The sequence below is a fragment of the Macrobrachium nipponense genome, chromosome 45 (assembly GCF_015104395.2).
Source record: "Macrobrachium nipponense isolate FS-2020 chromosome 45, ASM1510439v2, whole genome shotgun sequence".
In the NCBI taxonomy this organism is placed as follows: domain Eukaryota; kingdom Metazoa; phylum Arthropoda; class Malacostraca; order Decapoda; family Palaemonidae; genus Macrobrachium; species Macrobrachium nipponense.
Genome location: NC_061105.1, coordinates 36747372 through 36770614, shown reverse-complemented (window position 1 = coordinate 36770614; position 23243 = coordinate 36747372). Strand labels below are relative to the sequence as shown.

Below are 23243 nucleotides of genomic sequence, written 5' to 3'. Positions count from 1 at the left end.
ATACTTCATTCAGCAGATCCTACAGTGAAATTCAAAACAAATTACCCATATACAATCTTGAGGTTTCAAATTGAAATCACTACAGTGGACACCCGCCTATTTGCAGTTCGGGATTTGCAGCTTCACGTATTTGCAGTATTTTTCATAGGAAAAATTTTACCTATTTGCAATATTTTTCATAGAGGAATATTCACTAATTACTGTATGTTCATATCATTTTTGTGACTAAATGCATTGCTTGTGATAAAACTATCAAAATAGGTAGTTATAAGCATTTTTAGATGGGTGTCAAATATTCATGGATTTTAGCTATTAGTGGGGGATTGTTGTATGCATTCCCCACAACCCCCCCTGCAAATATCAGGGGTTGACTGTAGTTCATAAAGGAAACCCTTTATTACCTTTCATGATATTAAAAAATCTTAGAAATATTTTAAGGAAACCCTTTATTACCATTCATGGTATGTAGTGTGATGAAAAATTTCACATTTTTTTACATATTTTACAACAGAAATGGATTGAAGTCTTAAATTCCTATTTTTCTTGCCTGTTACGTTTGCATTTCTTTTTTTTCTTTCTAACAGATTCATTCCCTAATTCGTCACTGACCACTACAAAACCATCTTTCAATTCATTTGACTCTGACGAGCCCACTCCTATGACAATTTCAGTCCTCTCCCTTTTCCTACTCTTATGTTCTTTTTTCAGAAAAGGATCATCAAGAACTATGTCACCTTCCTCATCATTCTCTTTACTGACATGCTCAAAGTTACCCTCTTTCTCTTTGTGATTGGACTTTACCTTCTTTTTTGGTTTTAACTCCACTTTATTCTCTGTGTTTGAATTAACCAGTCCTTCAGTTTCCACCAACTTGTTCAGTTTTCTTAGTCTTTTCCTTTCCTTCTTACTGAGCCTCAATTCGCTGGCTTCATCACACTGAATATTTGAGGTAGTGTTGGTTACATTATGGAAATTTTCACAACTGTCTCTTTTCTTCTTTGAATTTTTCTTTATAACATTCCCCTCTCTGCTTATATCAGTCCTTTCAGTTTCCATTTCACCAATTAATTTTGTCACAATTCTTTCCTCATTAAATTCACAGTGTGCTTTACCATTACAAAGAATACTTACAGTAGGTTCATCACTAAAATGGTTTCCATTAGGATCAGAGTAATTTTCACTCTCAGTGCATTTTTTCTTCTTCATCTTTTTCTCAACCTCAAACTCATTTCTGAGCAGATCTTCACCACCATTTCCTTTAGCTAACAACTTTCTTTCCTTCTTACTTAATTTAGATTTTACCATTTCGACTACACAATCAAGATTTACAGCAGAGCTAGGAAAATGTTTATCATAAGTACCAGTATCACAATCCGAGTTTTTTCTTTTCTGTTTCTTTTCTTTCTTGTGCTTCCTAGAATACTGTTCAAGGTCAGTACTTTCTGTGCAACCATTAATGGCTTTGGGAAGAAGAGAATGCTCATCACTACAAGTTTTGGAAGTTTCTTTTCTCTTTGATTTTTCAACTGTTTCACCACTTACCTTGACAGCTTCTAGTGAATTCTGGTCACCTAATTTGTGCAATTTTGCCATGAGATCCTCTTCTTGCTGTTTGACCCTTGCCAACTTGGCAGTCATGGTTAGTCCATGACGAGCACCTCTGTAAAAGAAATGTGACTTAACTGAGTACCTCAAATTAATTTTTTCTAGCTAATCAAAAGAAAACCAATGCACCTGAACATAATACATAATAGGGTTAGAATAACCCCAATACAAGTGCAGTCAAAGTAAGTCACAAACCATAAAATCTTTAAAATGAGAATTTGTATGAAATTCATTACTATTTGGATACTTACCTACTATTCAAGTTACTTAACATTGGTCCATTAGGTGATATCGGCATTCAAAAGAAAAGAATAAAGATTGGCTGACCTGGATGGGCTGTCTATGATCACCTGTTTTCCCACCAGGTGGGGTTTGCATTCTTGTCAGAATTCTTCCTGACCAAGTAAGATGTCAGGAGGCTGGGCGGTTTTCCACTATAACATTATGTAAGTAGCCAAATAATTCATTTCCTAATAAAAATGCTCATTATTTAGGGTGACTCTTACTTATTGTTCAAGTTAGCTCACTACCACATTAAAAGAAAATGGTAGGCTAATGCATCCAGAAAAAACATCTGCTTAGCCAAGGAAAATGATATTGTCATGATACAATAAAGTTTTATACATACTTACCTGGCAGATATATACTTAGCTATAGACTCCGTCGTCCCCGACAGAAATTCAAATTTCGCGGCACACGCTACAGGTAGGTCAGGTGATCTACCGCCCTGCCCTGGGTGGCAGGACTAGGAACCATTCCCGTTTTCTAATCAGATTTCCTCTCTTCCACCTGTCTCCTATGGGGAGGCTGGGTGGGCCATTAATCGTATATATCTGCCAGGTAAGTATGTATAAAACTTTATTGTATCATGACAATATCATTTTTATACATTCAACTTCCCTGTCAGATATATACTTAGCTGATTGGCACCCATTGGTGGTGGGTAAGAGACAGCTAACTACTGAATACACAGGTAAACAACATATGTTGTAGGTATTAATAAAACCTTGGTTCCTACCTGATTAGGCGGAAGACTTCGTGGCTACTGCCCAGGAGTCTGCTTCGCCTCAAGAGCCTCAGCGAGATATTGATCTATGGCTAAGAGTTCTTGTGGGTCTGCCAATGGGGTCTTATCCACTTACTCAGCAGAGCCTAAAGGCCTTTGTCATTGGGTGCTAATCCACTAACGTGACAATACACCTTGTTCAAGGAGCACAACACCGATCCCGGTCACCTGATCCTAACATCCATGTTAGTTCTAAAGATTGAAAGGAGTTATACCCAAACTCCTCACAAACAACCAATAACTCGAAACATAAAAGCACGCACACTTTATAATACAAAAAAAAAAAAAAATTTGTACCCCCCTACTAACCATATACATACTTAGTTCCTTACTAACAAAGGTAACGGCCGCCTGTGCGATGTCAAGCACCACTGCTAGTAGGAAACCAAGAACATATCTGACAAGAGGGTTTATGTACATCTATATAAAATTTTAAGGATCAGTCTTTGCTCCAAGTCCCAGTACCGTATCGGCTGACACAAACGGACCGAGAGAGAAGCATTTCTCATAGGTCACCCTTACATCCTTCAGGTAATGAGATGCAAACACTGAATTGCATCTCCAATATGTCACTTCAAGGATATTCTTCAGTGACATATTCTTTTGGAAAGCTAGTGACGTAGCCACTGCCCTTACTTCACGAGTTTTAACTCTTAGAAGTTTGAAGGATTCATCCGGGCAATTCTTGTGCGCCTCCATAATCACACTTCTTACAAAGAAGGCTAAGGCGTTTTTAGACATGGGTCTTTTGGGGTTCGTCACAGCACACCAAAGACCTTGTTGACAACCTCCCATCTGCTTCTTTTTATGGAGATAAAATTTAAGAGCCCTAACCGGGCAAAGAGACCTTTCTATCTCTCTACCCACCAGGTTAGATAGGCCTTTTACTTCAAAGCTCCTGGGCCAAGGCTTTGAAGGGTTCTCATTTTTCGCCAGAAACAATGTCTGGAACGAACAGATAGCCGCATCTCCTTTAAAGCCAACTTTAGAGTCCAGAGCGTGCAATTCGCTCGTCCTTTTGGCTGTAGCGAGGGACAATAGGAATAAACACTTCCTAGTGATGTCCCGAAAGGAGGCAAGATGTAGAGGTTTGAATTTGTCCGAGGAGAGGAATTTCAGGACCACGTCCAGATTCCAGCTAGGTGTTCTAGGAGTTCTCGATTTCGAAGTCTCGAAAGACCAAATCAGATCGTGGAGATCCTTATTATCGGCAATCTCCAGACCTCGATTCCGGAATACTGCTGACAGCATACTCCTGTATCCCTTGATAGTTGACACAGAAAGGTGCGATTCCTCCCTAAGAAAAAGGAGGAAATCGGCAATGGTGGTTACAGAGGTACTGGAGGAGGACAGCTTCTTCGACCTGCAACATCTCATAAAGACTTCCCACTTCAATTGATATACTCGCCTAGTTGATGATCTGCGGGCTCTAGCGATAGTGCTTGCAGCCTTGTGAGAAAAGCCCCTCGCTCTGACGAGTCTTTCGATAGTCGAAAGGCAGTCAGAGCGAGACCGGGGAGGTTTTGATGAAACCTCTCGAAGTGGGGTTGTCCGAGTAGATCTATTCTGCTTGGCAGAGATCTGGGGAAGTCCACCATCCACTCCAGTACCTCTGTGAACCAATCCTGGGCTGGCCAAAATGGGGCTATGAGGGTCAACCTCGTCCCCTTTGAGGCCACGAACTTTCTGAGCACTTCCCCCGGAATCTTGAATGGGGGAAAGGCGTAGGCATCCAGGCCCGACCAATCTAAGAGAAGGGCGTCGATTGCAAAAGCTCTTGGATCCTCTACTAAAGAGCAAAAGATCTCTATCCTCTTGGAGAGGAGCGTGGCGAATAGGTCTATGTGAGGTCTCCCCCACAGTGACCACAGACTTTGACACACTTCTGCGTGGAGAGTCAACTCTGTGGGAAGGACCTGATTTCTCCTGCTTAGTCTGTTTGCTCTCACGTTTCTCTCTCATTGCACAAATCTCGTAAGGAGAGTTATACCTCTTTCCTCGGTCCAGATCAACAGATCCCTCGTTAGCTCGAAGAGGGAGAACGAATGCGTCCCTCCATGCTTGCGGATGTAAGCCAGAGCCGTGGTGTTGTCCGAGTTTACCTGAACCCCGCCTCTGACTTTCTCCTCGAAGAACCTTAAGGCTTGGTGTATGGCTACTAGTTCTTTGCAATTGATATGCCATGATACCTGTTCCTTTGTCCAGGTGCCCGACACCTCCCTTGCTCCTAGCGTTGCTCCCCATCCCGACTCCGAAGCGTCGGAAAATAACACTTGGTTGGGGTTCCGCAGGACAAGGGTCACGCCTTCGTTCTTTTTGAGAGGGATAAACCACCACTTCAAGTGATTCTTCACCTCCAGGGAGATCGGGAAAGAGTCTGAAAGTTGCCCCGTCTTCCAATTCCAGACCTTTATCAGGAAAAACTGTAGAGGGCGAATGTGAAGCCTCCCTAGAGGAAAGAACTTCTCTAGCGAGAAAAGGGTCCCTAACAGGCTCAACCATTCCCTAGCTGAACTGTGTTCTTTCTCTAAGAAGTTCGAGATCTTTGACAAGCCTCGAGTGAGTCTCTCTTGCGAAGGAAACACCCGAAAACCCCGAGAATCCATCTGAATCCCCAGATAAACCAGGTTCTGGCTGGGGATCAGTTGTGACTTCTCGAGGTTTACGAGTAATCCCAGAGACTGTATCAGATTTAGTGTTAACGTAATGTCCTCCAAACACTATCTCTCTGACTTGGCCCTGATTAGCCAGTCGTCCAAGTAGAGGGAGATGCTGATTCCCTCTAGATGAAGCCATTTCGCTACATTCGCCATCAGGTTTGTGAAGACCTGAGGAGCTGTAGACAGGCCGAAACACAGAGCCCTGAATTGAAAAATCTTGCCCCCTATCATGAATCGAAGAAATTTCTTCGGCGAGTGATGAATGGGGACGTGGAAATACGTGTCTTGTAAGTCCAGTGAGACCATCCAATCTCCTGGACGTAGAGCTGACATCACCGAGGCGGACGTTTCCATTCGGAACTTCTTCTTTTCCACAAATCGGTTCAGCGCGCTTACATCCAGTACCGGTCTCCACCCCCCCGAAAGCCTTCCGGACTAGAAAAAGGCGATTGTAAAATCCCGGGGAGTGTGGATCCTGCACCAGTTCGATGGCCTCCTTTTCACACATTTGATCCACCATTCGAAGGAGCGTATCTTTCATTATAGGGTCTCTGTACCTCGCGGACAGTTCCTGAGGAGTAGAGGTTAGGGGAGGACTGTCCTTGAAGGGGATGATATATCCCTTCCTTAGAACCGACACCGACCAGGAGTCGGCTCCTCTCAGCACCCAGGCTCCTGCGTAGTTCAGGAGTCTGGCGCCTACTGGTGTTCGGATGATCTGCGAGTCATTTTCCCTTCTTGAAGGGCGGCCGGAAGGATGACCTTCCTCTTTTGTCTGAGCTCTTCTTTCTGGAGGGGGGACGAGCTGTTGCGCCTCCATGAAAGGGCAGCTGAGGAGGACGAGAGTCCTTCTCAATAGTTGACACTATAGGGCGATTCTTTTTCGTTGTCTGCACAAGGAGGTCTTGTGTCGCCTTCTCAGTCAGTGAGCGTGATATATCTTTCACTAACTGAGAAGGGAACAGATGATCAGACAAAGGAGCGAACAATAATGCAGTTCTCTGACTCGGAGAAACAGCTTTAGACAAGAAGGATCCATACACTGATCTCTTCTCTAGCAAACCCGCTCCAAAAAGGGAGGAAACCTCCCCCGAGCCGTCTTGGACTGCTTTGTTCATACATGCCAGGACGCTATGTAGAACCTCTGGGTTGTTGAGAAAGTCCGTGTCCCGAGTCTTTTTAGCAAGCACTCCGAGAGACCAGTCCAGGAAATTGAACACCTCCAAGACGAGGAAGAGTCCTTTAAGGAGGTGGTTCAATTCCGAAATGCTCCATGTCGATCTGGCCGACCCTAAAGAGTGTCGTCTGGAAGCTTCAACCAGATTCGAGAAGTCTGTGTCTGCTGATGCAGGGAGAGAAAGACCCATGGTTTCTCCTGTCCCATACCAAATGCCTCTCCTTCCTAGAAGTTTGGAAGGAGGCATGCAGAACACTGTTTTGCCCAACTCTTTCTTCGTGCCCATCCATGAATCGAGAGACTGGAGGGCCTTCTTCATAGAAATAGCTGGTTTCATCTTAAGAAAAGCAGAGGACTTTACGGTCATAGTACTTGAGAAAAGCGAACGACGCGAAGGAGGAGCGGCCGGGCTCAGAGTCTCTCCATACTCCTGAAGCAATAAGGAGTTTAAAGTTTTGTAGTTAGACAGTCCATCGTTTGCAGGAGACTCGTCTTCCGATACCTCTTCTAGTACAAGATCGGAAGAGGGAGAACGTTCCCGTTTGGAGGATGAGTCTTTCCAAGACCTCCTTCGATCTGAAGGGGAAGGGCTTCTGTCTGGGGAAGAGCCATCAAAAACTTCCCCGGTTACAAGTCTAGTCGACTCCTGCCTCCTGGTTGACTCCTGACTCCTGCCTCCTTGGCTGACTGCTGACTGCTGACTCCTGGCTCCTGCCTCCTGGGTGACTCCTCACTCCTGGCTGGCGCCACATGCCTGGCTGGCGCCTCACTCCTGGTTGGCGCCGCGCGCCTGGTTGACTCCTCACTCTTGGCAGAAGTCACACGCCTGGCTGACTCCTCACTCCTGGGAGGAGTCACACGTCTGATTGAATTCTCACTCCTGGCTGGCGCCACGCGCCTGAACGACTCCTCACTCCTAGCTGGAGCCTCTCTCCTGGATGGCTCCTTGCTCTTGCTTGGCTCCTCACTCCCACTAACGAAGTTATCTGCTCCTGCATGACTAGGAGGATTCTCTTAGTAGCCTCCTCCTTATCCTCCTCGGGAGGAGGAGAAGGAGGAGTGGAAGTATCTAGTGGCCCCACGCCAGCTACGGGAGACAATAGGGCTCTCTTTGTCGTCTTAATATCCGAAGGAGACTCCTCTGGGAAGCGTTCCGGGCTCGAGTCAAGAGCCGGTGCTTTCCAACTCCTCTTCAATGGTCGCAAGCAATCAGAATCCCTCCAACCGCGTCTAGGAGACGAAGATTCAGACGATGAGAAACACTGACGCAGGACGCTTTTACAATAGCGATCCCTGGCAGTCTGGGGTGTCACAGAGGGACGCCTGATCGGTGGGGAATCTCCACAACCTCCTTACGGTTTTCGACATTCCTTCTCCTCTGGGCTTGTGAGCTTGGAAGAGGTCTAGACCTGGGAGCGTTGCGGAGCCGACCAGACACCCCCTCCACTACACTGGGGACACTCAAATCACTGTCCACTGTATAATCACTACCCTTACCTTGAAAGCAGCAATTTTACTTTCCATGATTTTAAAGGCAGCTTTTAGATCCGCTAGTTCCGTTGCCGAATCTGCAGGATCTGCAATAGGTGAAGAGGCTGAAAAGGAAGGAGAAGTGGCAATTCTTACAAGAGGGGAAGAAGTTCCCAAACTAGGAACTAGTTCATTAGATCTAGATCCACTCATACTTCTAGAGGAAGCTTTCCTCATTTTCTCTCTCTCTCTAACTTCTTCAAATAAGTAATTAGAATCTTCCACTCTTTCTCACTCAAAACTCTCGCATTCCTTATAGGTGTTAGCAAAAGAACATTCATACTTTCTGCAATCCTTACACATGGTGTGAGGATTGACCGAAGCTTTCGTCAACCTCACCTTACAGCCTACATTCACACAAAATCTCATCACCATTCCGGCGTCAGACATTATAAGAAAAATCCAAAGCAAGTCCACAAAAACAATCCACAAAAGCGTATGCCAATCCAACAATCCAGATACGTCACCAAAAGTCGGTCAAGAAGATCAATTGTCGATGAAAAAAGAAAATCCAGTCAAGAGGAACCAACAACAATGTTGATGGTCCGGCCGACAGAGGAAATCTGATTAGAAAACGGGAATGGTTCCTAGTCCTGCCACCCAGGGCAGGGCGGTAGATCACCTGACCTACCTGTAGCATGTGCCGCGAAATTTGAATTTCTGTCGGGGACGACGGAATCTATAGCTAAGTATATATCTGACAGGGAAGTTGAATGTATAAAAACAAACTTTATTTAAAGAGGATAAGCTTCTGAACATAGTATTCTTACCAGGAAAAATGGATCTCACTGACTACCAGTGACTCCTGTGCTGAAACTGAAAGCCCACAATGCCAGTCCAAAACTAGAGACAATTATCTTTAAAATCCGAAACAATAATTCCCATAACGAATAATGTAAATACAATTAATGCGTTCCAGACCCCCTCAAATATTTAAAAAAATACATTATATAGGGAAAAAACAAATACATTTTCTATGGAAAACAGTTTTACACACAGAAAAGAATAAGAAATAAATATAAATGACTAATGAAATGAATAAATGAACATTTAACATCACTCTTACCTTTATGGAAAATCAATTTTTAAAAATTGTATTTTTCCTAACTATACAAACCTGAGATCCTTTACACAAGGAATTACTTCCAGCATTGGCTTGAAATTGGTCATAAGAAAATAACCAGGTAGTTAGGCAGTAACTGCTTATCTGATACTCGGGAGTCACACCCGACAGGACGTAAACATTCTACTACTTTGCTTTAGGTCCAAAGAACAGATTGAGGGGTGGCATGAGGTCGGCATAAATGTAAAGAACCTCAGGTTTGAATAGTTAGGAAAAATACAACTTACTTTTAAAAATTGTGATTTGTTCCTTTTGTATGGTAAATAAATGATTTACTATTTTCAAATATTAACCCTTTAACGCCGACTGGACGTATTTTACGTCGACATTTTTTGTCTCTCGGGTGCCGACTGGACGTATTTTACGTCGACATACAAAAGTTTTTTTAAAAATTCGCGGAAAAATACTTTTAGGCCTACCAGCCAAAAACTCTTGAATCACGCGCCTTGGAGGATGCTGGGAGTTCACGGATCAAGGTGTTGTTTTGTTTACAATCGTTACGCAGGCGTGCAAGCGCGAATTTCTTTCTTGCCGCACTAAAAAGTATCTGTGACACATCTCGGAAATTATTTCGTCACTTTGACATAATTTTTGTACCATTTTAAATTAGCCGTTACATGGAGTATTATATATGAAAATGTGCGCATTTTTATGTAGAATACAACAATAAAATACTCATGATTGTAGCTTTTATCAGTTTTGAGATATTTTCATATAAATAACGATAAGTGCCAAAATTTCAACCTTCGGTCAACTTTGACTCTACCGAAATGGTCGAAAAATGCAATTGTAAGCTAAAACTCTTATATTTTAGTAATAATCAATCATTTACCTTAATTTTGCAACTAATTGGAAGTCTCTAGCACAATATTTCGATTTATGGTGAATTTATGAAAAAACTTTTTCCTTACGTCCGCGCGGTAACTCTTCCGAAAAAAATCATACATGCGATTGTGGTAATACTTGCACCATTTTAAAATTAGCCGTTACATAAAGTTTTATATATGGAAATGTGCGCAATTTCATGCACAATACAACTAAAACCAACCCATGGTTGTAGCTTTTATCAATTTTGAAATATTTTCATATAAAAAATGACAAGTAACAAATTTTCAACCTTCGGTCAACTTTGACTCTACCGAAATGGTCGAAAAACGCAATTTTAAGCTAAAACGATTATATTCTAGTAATATTCAATCATTTACCTTCATTTTGCAACAAATTGGAAGTCTCTAGCACAATATTTCAATTTATGGTGAATTTATGAAAAAAATAACATTTTCTTTACGTCTGCGCGGAAACTCTTCCAAAAAAATCATACGTGCGATTGTGGTAATGTTTGCACCATTTTAAATTAGCCGTTACATAAAGTTTTATGTATGAAAATGTGCGCACTTTTATGTAGAATACAACTAAAAATAATTGAAGGTTGTAGCTTTTCTCATTTTTGAAATATTTGCATATAAATCACGATAAATAGAAAAAAAAACCACGTTCGGTCAAATTTGACTCTACCGAAATGGTCGAAAAACGCAATTGTTAGCTAAAACTCTTACAGTCTAGTAATATTCAGTCATTTATCTTCATTTTGAAACAAATTTGAAGTCTCTAGCACAATATATAGATTTATGGTGAATTAAAAAAAAAAAAAAACTTTCCTTCCCTCCGTGCGCGGATTCTCCGCCACAAATCTCCGAAATGCGTACGTCCCATTCTCGGAATATTTGCTCCGTTTCATATTAGGAATTTCATAGAGTTTTATATATGAAAATGTGCGCAATATCATGTAGAATAAAACGAAAAATATTTGAAGGTTGTAGCTTTTCATATTTCCAAAATAATTGCATATAAAAAAATATATATAAAAAAATTCAACTCGGTCAACTTTAATTCGTCAGATATGGTCGAAAACTGCAATAGTAAGCTAATACTCTTACAGTATAGTAATATTCAATCATTTGTCTTCATTTTGAAAGAAATTGGAAGTCTCTAGAACAATATGTAGATTTATGGTGAATTTTTGAAAAAAATATTTGTTTACGTCCGCGTGTTACGAATTCATGCATTATTTTGTAATAATATTTTCTCTGTGTTGCTTTTATCGTTTTACAATGTGTTATATACCAAAATGATCGCAATTTAGTGTACATTACAACGAAAAAAAAGTAACTTGTTACCTTTAACAGTTTTGCGCACAGCGTGATTTGAATACAATTATATATGAAATTTCGTTTTTGTGCTATCATATATCGCATTATTTATATATGATAATGATAATTTTTTCATTTCTGATGGTTGCATCCTAACTTCAGCCAATGACAAAAAAAGGAGCCAAAAATGAACTCTTAATCTTGAAAACTAAGCGCGCTGTGATTTTTTGAAAAATGTTATTGTTAGTATACAATAAGGTTTTGTACATACTTACCTGGCAGATATATACTTAGCTATACGTCTCTGACGTCACGACAGAATTCAAAACTCGCGGCACACGCGACAGGTAGGTCAGGTGATCTACCTTACCCGCCGCTGGGTGGCGGATGTATGAACTAATCACCCTTTCCAGCCAGATTTTTCTCTTCCACCTGTCTCCTGAGGGGAGGCTGGGCGGGCCATCAATCGTATATATCTGCCAGGTAAGTATGTACAAAACCTTATTGTATACTAACAATAACATTTTTGTACATGAACTTTCCTGTCAGATATATACTTAGCTGATTGACACCCTTGGTGGAGGGAAAGAGACAGCAATATTAACATGGAAAAAAGGGGGAAACAACACCTGTTGTAGGATGTAAAATACAACCTTGGTTCTTACCTGTTTAGGCAGAAGACTTCATAGTTACTGTCTATTAGTCTGCGTTGCTTGAAGAGCTTCAGCGAGGGTGTGACCTACAGCCGACACTCTTTGGGTCTATCAAAGGGATTTGGTATCCGCTTACTTGATAGAATCCGAGCAGGATCTTGTCAAAGGGGATTCGCCCTCTTATATGACAGAACCTAACCACTATCATTGCAAGGAGCTCAAACATAAACTGATCACCTAACCAATCTAATCATTGTTAGACATACGACATGAAAGAGAAGCCTACCCGCATGCTCTTTCAAACAACCAAAAAACTTACAAACTAAACAAGGGTGAAAAAATACACTACAAAGGATATGTCTCGGCTCCCTGCCCCAGCACCGAATCCGCCGATACGTATGGGCCTAACGCAAAGCACTTTTCATACGTGATTTTGACGTCTCTCAGATAGTGGTTCGCGAAGACTGAGTTGCAACGCCAAAATGTTGCTTTCATAATATTACTCAGGGACATGTTTTTATTGAAAGTTAATGAAGTGGCAATAGCTCTTACCTCATGAGCTTTGACCTTCAGAAGCTTGAATTGACTTTCATCACATGTCACATGTGCTTCTTTCACCAGGCTTCTTATGAAGAAAGCGCATTCTTAGATAGAGACCTCCTTGGATCTCTTACAGAGCACCAAAGGTTGACATCATTGCCCTTAAGTTTCTTCTTCCTCTGAAGATAAAACTTTAGACTTCGTACTGGGCAAAGTGAACTCTCTGCTTCCTCGCCTACTAAGGCAGATAAACCTTGAATTTCAAAACTCCTAGGCCAAGGATTTGAAGGGTTCTCGTTCTTGGCCAAGAACGAAGGTAGGAAGGCACAGATCGCTGCATCTCCTTTGAACAACACTCTCCCTTCTATTGCATGGAGCTCACTAATTCTTTTTGCGGAAGCCAATGCCATGAGAAAAAGTGTCTTTCTCGTGAGGTCTCTAAAAGAGGCAGACTGAGGCGGTTCAAACTTAGGGGACCTAAGGAAACACAGCACTACATCCAGATTCCAACTCGGAATCTCTGACGAAACCTTTTTGGATGTTTCAAAAGATCTTATTAGATCATGAAGGTCTTTGTTTTCTGAAATGTTTAGGTCTCTGTGCCTAAACACTGCAGCCAGCATGCTACGATATCCTTTAATGGTTGATACCGCCAGTCCACCTTTTTCCCTAAGGAAAAGTAAGAAGTCTGCTAATTGGGTTACAGAGGTACTGGAAGAGGAAAGGTGATGGTTCCTACACCACCGCCGAAAGACGTCCCACTTCGATTGGTAGACTCTAAGGGTAGAGGGCCTTCTTACTGCTGCGATAGCCGTTGCAGCTCTTGCCGAAAAACCTCTCTCTCTGACCAAACTTTTGACAGTCTGAAGCCAGTCAGACCGAGAGCGGGGAGGTTTCTGTGATACCTGTCGAAGTGGGGTTGTCTGAGCAGATCGATCCTCTGTGGTAGGGATCTCGGAATGTCTACTAACCATTCCAGTACCTCTGTGAACCAGACTTGTGCGGGCCAGAAAGGGGCTATCAACGTCATCCTTGCTGCCTCTGATTCTGCAAACTTGAGAGTTTCTCCCAGTATCTTGAAGGGAGGAAAAGCATACGTGTCTAGGCCCTTCCAATCTAGGAGAAAGGCATCTATTGACACTGCCCTCGGGTCTGATATAGGAGAGCAGTAGTTGTCTATCCTCGCATTCTTGGCTGTGGCGAAGAGGTCTATGTGAGGCCTGCCCCATAGTCTCCACAGGTCCCGGCAAACATCCTCGTGAAGAGTCCACTCCGCCGGCAGGACTTGATCTTTCCTGCTCAGGAGGTCTGCTCTGACGTTCTTCTCTCCCTGTACGAACCTGGTAAGGAGACAAGTCTTCCTTTCCTCTGCCCACAGCAGAAGGTCTTTTGCTGTCTCGTACAGGGAGAAGGAGTGAGTTCCCCCCTGCTTCCTGATGTATGCCAGGGCCGTGGTGTTGTCCGAGTTTATCTGAACTGTCGAAGCTAGGACGTAGGGCTCGAATGCTTTCAAAGCTAGCCAAACAGCCATCAGCTCTTTCTTGTTGATGTGCCAGGTCACCTGTTCCTCCTTCCAGGTGCCTGACACTTCTCTTGAGCCGAGCGTCGCTCCCCAACCTGTTTCCGACGCGTCGGAAAACAACACTTGGTTGGGGTTCGGAATGTGAAGGGACATCCCTTCTGCAAACCTGAGAGGGTTCGCCCACCAAGAGAGGTCCTTCTTGATTTCTCTTGAAATCTTGGAGAACTCTAGGTTTTGAGAAAGACAACGCCAGTTCCGAGGTAGAAAGAACTGGAGAGGTCTGAGGTGCAACCTTCCTAGAGAAAGGAATTGCTCCAACGAGGAGAGTGTCCCCAGCAAACTCATCCACTCCCTTGCTGTGCATACGTCTTTCTCTAGAAAGGCTGTGACTTTCTCTGAACATCGGGCTATCCTTTCTGGAGATGGAAAAGCCCGAAAATCCAGAGAAACCATCCGAATCCCCAGATAGATACGATCTTGACTGGGGATTAACTGAGACTTTTGAAAGTTCACCAAAAGTCCCAGAGAACTCGCCATGAAAAGGGTCTTTTGTAGGTCCTCCAAACATCTTTTCTGTGACTTGGCTCTGATAAGCCAGTCGTCCAAGTAAAGGGACACCCTCACTCCCTCCAAATGTAGCCATCTTGCTACATTTTTCATTAGTCCTGTGAAAACCTGAGGGGCTGTTGAAAGGCCGAAACACAAGGCCCTGAATTGGAATATCCTTCCTCCCATCATGAACCTGAGGTATTTCCTTGAAGAAGGGTGGATCAGCACATGGAAGTAAGCGTCCTGAAGATCTAGGGACACCATCCAATCCCCTGGACGAAGAGCCGCCAACACTGAGGCTGTCGTCTCCATGGCGAACTTCCTCTTTTCTACAAAGAAATTCAGGGCGCTTACATCCAGAACCGGTCTCCATCCTCCTGAGGCTTTTGGAACTAGGAAAAGGCGGTTGTAAAAGCCCGCTGAGCATGGGTCGCTCACTGGCTCTATCGCCTCTTTCTCTAGCATTTGTTCTACTGCCAGAGTAAGAGCTTGGCTCATGATGGGATCCCTGTACTTGGCCACCAACTCCCTCGGAGTCGTCGTCAAAGGTGGTCTTGCTGAGAAGGGAATCAGATATTCTTTCCGGATAATCGAGAGGGACCAGTTGTCCGCTCCTCTCTGTGCCCAGACTTCTGCGAATCTTAGTAGCCTGGCACCTACTGATGTCTGGAGGACTTCTTTCCTACTTTTTCGCTCTGGTAGAGCGAGAGAAGGATCTTCCTCTCTTGAAGGATCTATTACCTCTTGAGGTAGAGGCTCTAGAAGGAGGGGCCCCTCGAAAGGGCTCCGGTCTAGCTGGAGTCTCCTTAGTCTTAGTCTGGAAGGTCGTTCTAGGTTTCCGGGCCGACTGAGCGAGCATATCTTGAGTAGCCTTCGCGGAGATAGCTCCAGAGATGTCCTGTATTATCTTCTTTGGAAAGAGAAGAGGCGAAAGTTGTGAATAAAGTAGCGAGGCTCTCTGAGCATGAGAGACTGACTTGGTCAGAAAAGAGCAGAAGACCGATCTTTTCTTAATAACCCCTGCTCCAAACAGGGAGGCTACTTCACTAGATCCATCTCTCACTGCCTTGTCCATGCACGTAAGTACACTGTTGAGATCCTCGGGCGAAAGGGAATCCGGGTTCTGAGTCCTTTTAGCTAAGACCCCCAACGACCAGTCGAGGAAGTTGAAGACTTCCAAGACTCTGAACATTCCCTTCAACAGGTGGTCGAGCTCGTTCATCGCCCATGTAGTCTTGGCAGACAAGAGGGCCGAGAGTCGGGAGGCATCCACCAGTGAAGAGAAGTCCGCGTCTGCAGATGAGGGAAGACCCAGGCCTAGGGGTTCTCCAGACTCATACCAGAAACCAAGTTTCCCCGTAAGCTTAGAAGGAGGGAAAGAAAAAACAGTCTTCCCTTTCTCCTCCTTAGAAAGAAGCCAATCACCAAAACCTCTCAAAGCCTTCTTCATTGAGATGGTTGGTTTCATTCTCACACAGGAGGAAACCTTCGTCTTCTTAGATGTCGAGAATAAAGAGAGAGGAGAAGGAGGAGCGACCGGAGTAAGCGCGTCCCCAAACTCCTGAAGAAGGAGGTCTGTCAGGATCTTGTAGGATGAGACCGAAGAATCCTTTACCAAGTCCTCTTCTGAAGGTTCTATTTCATCTACCGAAGAACCTTCGGCTTCTTTACGAGAGCAGGCGGACTTCTCTAAAGAAGTGCGCCTATCCTGTGAGGAGTGTCTGGCAGCCGTCTGGCGCCTATCAGGAGAAGCCAAAGCTTCGGGAGAGCTCCTATCGAAGGCGTCCTTCCTACTCCGATGAGGGAATCCTCTGTAATCTTGTAGTCTGTCCCGAGATATACGGGGGTCCAAAGGGGAGCGCCTGCTAGGAGAGGAGAGCCTACTATGCTCAAGGCGCCTACCAGACTCCATGCGCCTGTCAAGAGGAGAGCGGCTGCCTGGCGAACTGCGCCTAAAATAAGAGGAGCGCCTGCTAGGCTCTTGGCGCCTACCAACAGGAGAGTGAATCCCTGGAGAAGAGCGCCTACTAGAAGACAGGCGTCTACCATGATCCAAATAGCTAGATCGAGAAGCGTGGGTCTCTGCAAAAGCTTTTCTACCAGCAGAGAAGCTTCTTTCAGGCTCTTTACGCCTGACCTGAACAGAGCGGCTAATAGGCGAATAGCGCCTATCAGGAGAGTAGCACCTATCTTCAACACAGCGCTTGGCAGCAGGAGAGAGGCTACTTGGGGAGTAGCGCCTACCAGGCTCTAATCGTCTGACATAAGGAGAGATCCTGTCTCTAGAAGTGTCCATGCAGGGGGGGGCTCTCTTATCCGGAGATTGGAGGTTCTTCGGAAAGGAGCGAGAAGTAGAAGCTGTGCGCTTATCCTTAGAAGAGCGCCTACTAGGAGCTTGATCCCGTTCCACTGGAGAAATGAAGTCGCCAGGAGATAGCTTCCTGGGCGATTGGCGCCTGGAGGACGACTGGCGTCTGCCAAGGGAAGAGCGCCTCATTCTATCCGCTGGTACAGGAGAGAGAGCAGACTCCGACTGAGAAGGCAACGCAGGAGAAGGTAGCCTAGACTTCTTGACAGGGAGAGAGACGTCCTTCTTACGACGAGCGCCTCCCGCTAATGAGCCCGCAAGAGCCGAAATCTGAGCTTGCAGACCCGCAAGAATCCGAGCCGGAGATCTTGCAAACTCCTCCACAGGGGACGAGGTTCGAAGCCTACTCTGAGGCGAGTACTCCCGATCCCTCCTGGGTTTCTTGATGTCTACTTCAGGATCCTCCAGAAAACACTCCAGGCTGGAAGAAGGGCGCAAGGAGCCTTCCAGGCTCTCTTCAACGGTCAAGAGGAATCCGAGGCGCTCCATCCTCTTCTAGGAGAAGGCGATGAAGAAGAAGAGAAGCATTGTCGTAAAACCTCCTTCTTGACGCGAATTAAGGCAGCCTGGGAACGAACATCAGGATCTACCGAGGGGACGCCTGATCGGTGGGGGTTCTCCCTAACCTTCCTGTGGCTGTTGACTTTCCTTCTCCACTGGGACTGGGAGTCTGGAAGAGGTCTAGGCCTGGAAGCATTAAGGAGCCGATCAGACGCACCCTCCACTGCACTGGGGGCACTGCACAAATTACTTGCACTATCACTCTTACCTTGCAACGAACGAATTTTCTTCTCCATGCTATGGATCGTGGCTCTCATGGTTGCCACTTCCGAAGGCGCATCTGCGGGTTCGATGCAGGGAGCAGGAGCTGAAACGGGAGGATCTAGTACTACGACAGGATTATCTACTTCTACCTCGCTAATACGAGACTTACTAGAACTTCTAGACGAAGCTTTCCTCACCCTGTCTTTCTCCAACTTCCTTAAGTAGAAAGAAAGAGACTTCCATTCACCCTCATCCAACTTCTCACATTCATTACAAGGGTTAATAAAGGAACATTCATTACCCCTACACTTCAAGCATACTGTGTGAGGATCTACCGTTGCTTTCGGTAGCCTCACCTTGCATTCATCCATAGAACACACCCTAAACATAGCAGATTTCTTAACCTCTACATCAGACATCTTGAAATCAAAGAAAAATCCAAACCAATATCCAAAAAACAATCCACAAGCGCGTATGCCAAGCCAACAAGATCAGGTACTTCACCGAAAATCAGTCCAAAGATATCCAAGGCAACGAGAAACTAATTTAACTATCAGGAGGTAACGACCACAGGTGTAGTCGACACCAGCGACAGAAAAAATCTGGCTGGAAAGGGAGATTGGTTCATACATCCGCCACCCAGCGGCGGGTAAGGTAGATCACCTGACCTACCTGTCGCGTGTGCCGCGAGTTTTGAATTCTGTCGTGACATCAGAGACGTATAGCTAAGTATATATCTGACAGGAAAGTTCATGTACAGAAAAATATTTTTTCCGCTTCCGCGCTCACTCTGAAACACCTCCGGCACACGGGAGACAATTTTTTTTTTTTTACCGCTTCGGCGTTTAAGTGTTAATATTAATGTAAACAACAATAACATCAGTTCATTAAAGAAAATACTATAGTGAATTAGTAAGATTTTAGTTTATTAATTTAAAAAATTATATAAGAATGAAGGAAATCCCAGTCTTCTCTCTCTAACTCCAGGTACTAAAGCTGTCAAATATATCAAGTAATGTGACAGGAGGGGGAGGAGCTGTTGTGTTGTTGCCACTTAGTGTTCATGTAATACATGATCTCTCTCTCTCTCTCTCATACCGAGAAGCGAGAATTTTTATAGTACATGTACTATATGTTTATTAAATACTTTCAAATAATAATATTAATATAACTGTAATTACATAATTCGTATTATGTGATAGTATTTTCAAGAAATACAATAATCTATTTATTTCACTCTTTTAAATAAGGATAACTCACTCTCTCTCTCTCTCGTTACACAAGATATGTATGTCATAGTGTAACTCTCTCCCTCTGTTTTGCTGGAAGCATTAAAACAATTTTCTGAGAGAAAGCACTCACTCACTCACTCTCTGGCTGTGGGCTCGGACATTTTGTTTGTCAACACCCGCTTTTGATTCCTCTGCAAACTTTCTTGATTATTTGAGATATCAAGAGCTTTCACCACCTACAATTGGCTGAAAGCTGCAGTGAGGCTCAGTGATCAGTGCTGTGACAGTGTGTTTACGAGTTTTTGGACTTGGACTTTATTTCTGATTAAAAATCTTGTTCGCCAGGGCATACCACTATGTTCAAGTTTTCTCTAAACAGCGCATGTGCAGTGCAGCGGTATCCTCGTCATGACTACGTCATTGTACCAGAGAGACCAACTCGGATACGGGCATTGCTAATACACCAGTTGAACATAATTATGGAATTCTCAGGACCCGGTACTCTTACTTATGTTGAAGAGGACCTTACTTTAAGTGATGATATGATTGAAGATTACCTGACACAGGAACACTGGCCACCACTTGTCTCTACTGAATCTCAGAATTTGGCCTCTGCTGGTGCAGCCCCTATTCTGATGGAACACACCCCTATCTCCAACAAACGATGTATGGAGCATGATTTGGATGGCAGTAATGAACCATCATCTCCTGAAAACGTAAAGCTTCTATTTAGGGAGAATCCAGCGGTTAATATGAAGCTTCGCTGGCTCTCGGAGGTTACCAAGATGTTCAGCCTCGATCAGGAGTTGGCTGAAGTTAAAATGTCTGCAGTCACTTCTCGGTTTGTATACATTATCGAGACACTGTCAGGATATCATAGATAGGGTCAAAGATGGCGAGGTTCTGTCACTGGCGTTAGATGTTTAGGAAGCTGTAGACAGGCCCCGTAAATTCTCTACATATCTCATCACTCGATATCTTGTGGATGTAGACCTTTCATTAGCTAAGGAACTGGCGGAGTATACACTACACGTTGCTCCCTACAGGATGGGAAGCCCATCAATCGGCTTGTTATCACTTGAAGCCACCTAGATTCACCGCCGCCTCATGTTAACTTCTCTTTCCTCCCTTGTCTACCATCATGTGAACTACACAGAATGCCGGACGAAAAGCTGTGATGTTTCAAATGCTGGGGTGTTGGTCACTCTCATGATACTATGCTACCCCTGAAAAGTGTGCGTTTTGTGCTGCTGAGCGTGACAGTCGGACCTGCCCTCATCGCCACCCTGTACCACCCGCAGTGGTTGGCAATGCCTCGGCTTTAACATCATGTTCGCTACCTTCGCCTGCACCGGACACCTCACATTGGAAATGGCCAAGATGTGAAGAGTCTGGAGTCAACGTGTGGTATGGCTGTGCCAGACGATCACGCACTGCATCGAACCAGCTCATTGCACAACCTCTGCCACCGCCATCAATCCCACCCACTGTTGCTGCCTCCTCGCAAGTGTCTACACTTCCTAATGATGTTGAGGTCCTTAAGTCTCTGTGTGACTCCCTTGCATCAAGTTTTGAAGCCATTGAATCTTGTTTAGAGAGAATGGACACTTGCATCGATAGTCTTGTAGCTGCCTTTCACAACCTGACTTCTAAATTTGCACTAAAAACATCACGATACAGTCTCGTGTTGAAGCTCGGCAGGCTGTCATCACATCAGTCACTTCACTCACTGAGAAACTCGACTCACTTGCTACACACCTTGAGTGTGTTACTAACCACCTTGAGTGTGTTACTAACCCCCATGTAGGACCTTTACCATGTGACAAGCTGCCCATTCATGCCCACATCACCACTGCCTCCTCTTCTGGTCGCCAACCTTCCAAGGAATAGGTTCAATAATCAAGTTAAGCTTTGTATCATCTCCTGGAATGCCTGTGGTATTACAAACTGGGCAAAACTTTCTGCACTCAAGGGATTTGTACATAGTCACCACCCAGATGTTATTCTAATTCAGGAAACTTTTGTTGGTAATTCAGCCCAGGGAAGAAGCTCCCTCACTCACTGGTTGTGTCCTACGACCATTTAGTAAGACACGGCCTCATCACCTATATACGTACTTCTATCCAGCATAGACTTCTCCCAAACTCTGTGGATGAACATACATTTCAACTATTTGAGATTACTGTTGGCAGAGGTACCATACGACTATGCAACATATATGCTGCACCAGGCAGGATAAATACAGCCACGCTTCCAGCCCCCACCCTCCGTGGTATGGTTTACATGGGAGATTTTAATGCCCATCACTCAAGTTTGGGAGATCTTGCTGGCACTGTGAACCGCAACGGAAATCAACTTCTGGAGTACATTCGTCGAAATCAACTGACCCACTGGGACACTGGTGGATCTACGCACACACGAGGTGGTACTTTGGATCACATCTTTCGAAACTCTAGACCAGTCAAAGGCGCCGTAATCCCACAATGGCGCAATAAGTAAAATTATATTTATGCAGTATAGTACTATAGAATTTACTGTACAGTACATGTGGGTGTCTAGAATATGTAAAGATATAATAAAGTTTATACAGTGTACAGGTAGCTGTAGTGTTCAGGTTACGATCATTAGTCTTACGATAGTTCGATTTTATGAGAGATCAAATTACAATGGCCTAACTTTATCCATCCTCTAGTTACATAAGTTCAATAACAGCAAAAGAGAATAATGAAAGTATGGTTTTAACGTTATACTCGTTGCGTGAACGTGTACAGCCATGAACAACCGAACGAGAAAAGACTTTTTTTTTTTTTTTTTCTAAGTATAACCGAACTGGATAACATCTGTTTGGCTTGTATTTCGATCATCGTACTACAGTGCAACATTACCGTATTTGTTATAAATGGCGTTATGTATAGAATAGAACTGAGATATCTTAATGTAATAACTTTATTCGCTATAGATCAGAGATCAATATAGATTAAAGATCAATCGGGAAATATACCGTTAAATTTAAACCTAGTTATAACTGAAGCTGAGAAAACTGTTCAAGCTGCTAATGACTATTATCGTACATCGGCAACAAGGATAAAACGGCAGTAAACGTCTGCCATCACACACAACTGTAGATAAAATTGGGATAAAATCATTTTAATCAAAACTACTGTGCTTGAAAGAACACATTTTACTGTTGGTTTCACGCCGATATAAGATAAATAATGTAAAGTTCGTATTACGATGATATAAAGGATTACGTATTGCGAACGGAATCACGTAATTTTTTACGTAATAAACATGCCGCCAACGTAATCTGTTAACGAAAAAAATAGTAGTTCACATTCACAACGAGACATATTCAATAAATATTTCCACCTAAAAACACGCTGTATAAGGAAAAATAACTTTGTCTCATATAAGTCAAGTATATAGATATTCGTTTATGCTAACTAGAAGCATATAAGTCAAGTATAGTATAGATATTCGTTTATGCTAACTAGAAGCAAGAGCATTCGCTCAGAATTGTGTTATGGTGAAACAGACTCGTATTCATCAGCTGATTTCAAACCACAACATTGGCCGCTCCGCGGAATACGGGCTTAAGTTTGCCGTAGTATTTTAAAATACAATAATATGAGAATACATACAATATTCTTGGATACAGTGAAATAATGTTTAACTTTTTAAAGGATTTATGGAAAAGATGCATAATTAATAAAATAAACACAATGCATTTTTCGGAACTGGCGGACAAGAACGAACATGAAAAACCATCCCCTGACAACGTGGAGCGTAGTTACAAAGGCTGCCTTAATTTGTATCTTATTTCTGTACAAAAATGAAAATACCTTTACGCAATATATTTTCATACACATTTTACACATAAAAGCATAAACATTTGAAAAATCGACACATCGATTGCTAAATTTGCACCATTTTTTAACTCGATATTTTCGGAAGAGCGGCAGACGGCGGCATACAAGAACGAACTTGAAAAAAACATCGTAGTCGATAACTTGAAGGGGAGTTTCAAAAGCTGCCTTTTTATCATAATTCTGCACAGAAATAAAAATACCCTATTCGTAATACATTTTCATACACATTTTAAACATAAAAGCATAAACATTTATAAAATCGACACATCGATCGCTAAATTTGCACCCTTTTTTAACTCGATATTTTTGGAAGAGCGGCAGACGGTGGCATACAAGAACGAACTTGAAAAAAACATCGTATTTGATAACGTGAAGGGCAGTTTCAAAAGCTGCCTTTGTATCATATTTCTGTACAGAAATAAAAATGCCTTTCC

The 23243-nt window shown here is 43.4% G+C and overlaps 1 protein-coding gene across 1 annotated transcript in view; it reads right to left on the bottom strand.

The window, feature by feature from the left end:
* Window positions 1-429: 429 nt before the first annotated feature.
* The window catches only part of LOC135214481 (G patch domain-containing protein 4-like), an 82044-nt gene continuing 59230 nt past the window's right edge, over window positions 430-23243 (bottom strand). The window contains exon 4 of the mRNA XM_064248831.1: window positions 430-1660. Coding sequence (XP_064104901.1) covers window positions 535-1660 — 1126 coding nt within the window. The 3' untranslated portion in view covers window positions 430-534. The remainder of the gene's footprint in view (window positions 1661-23243) is intronic.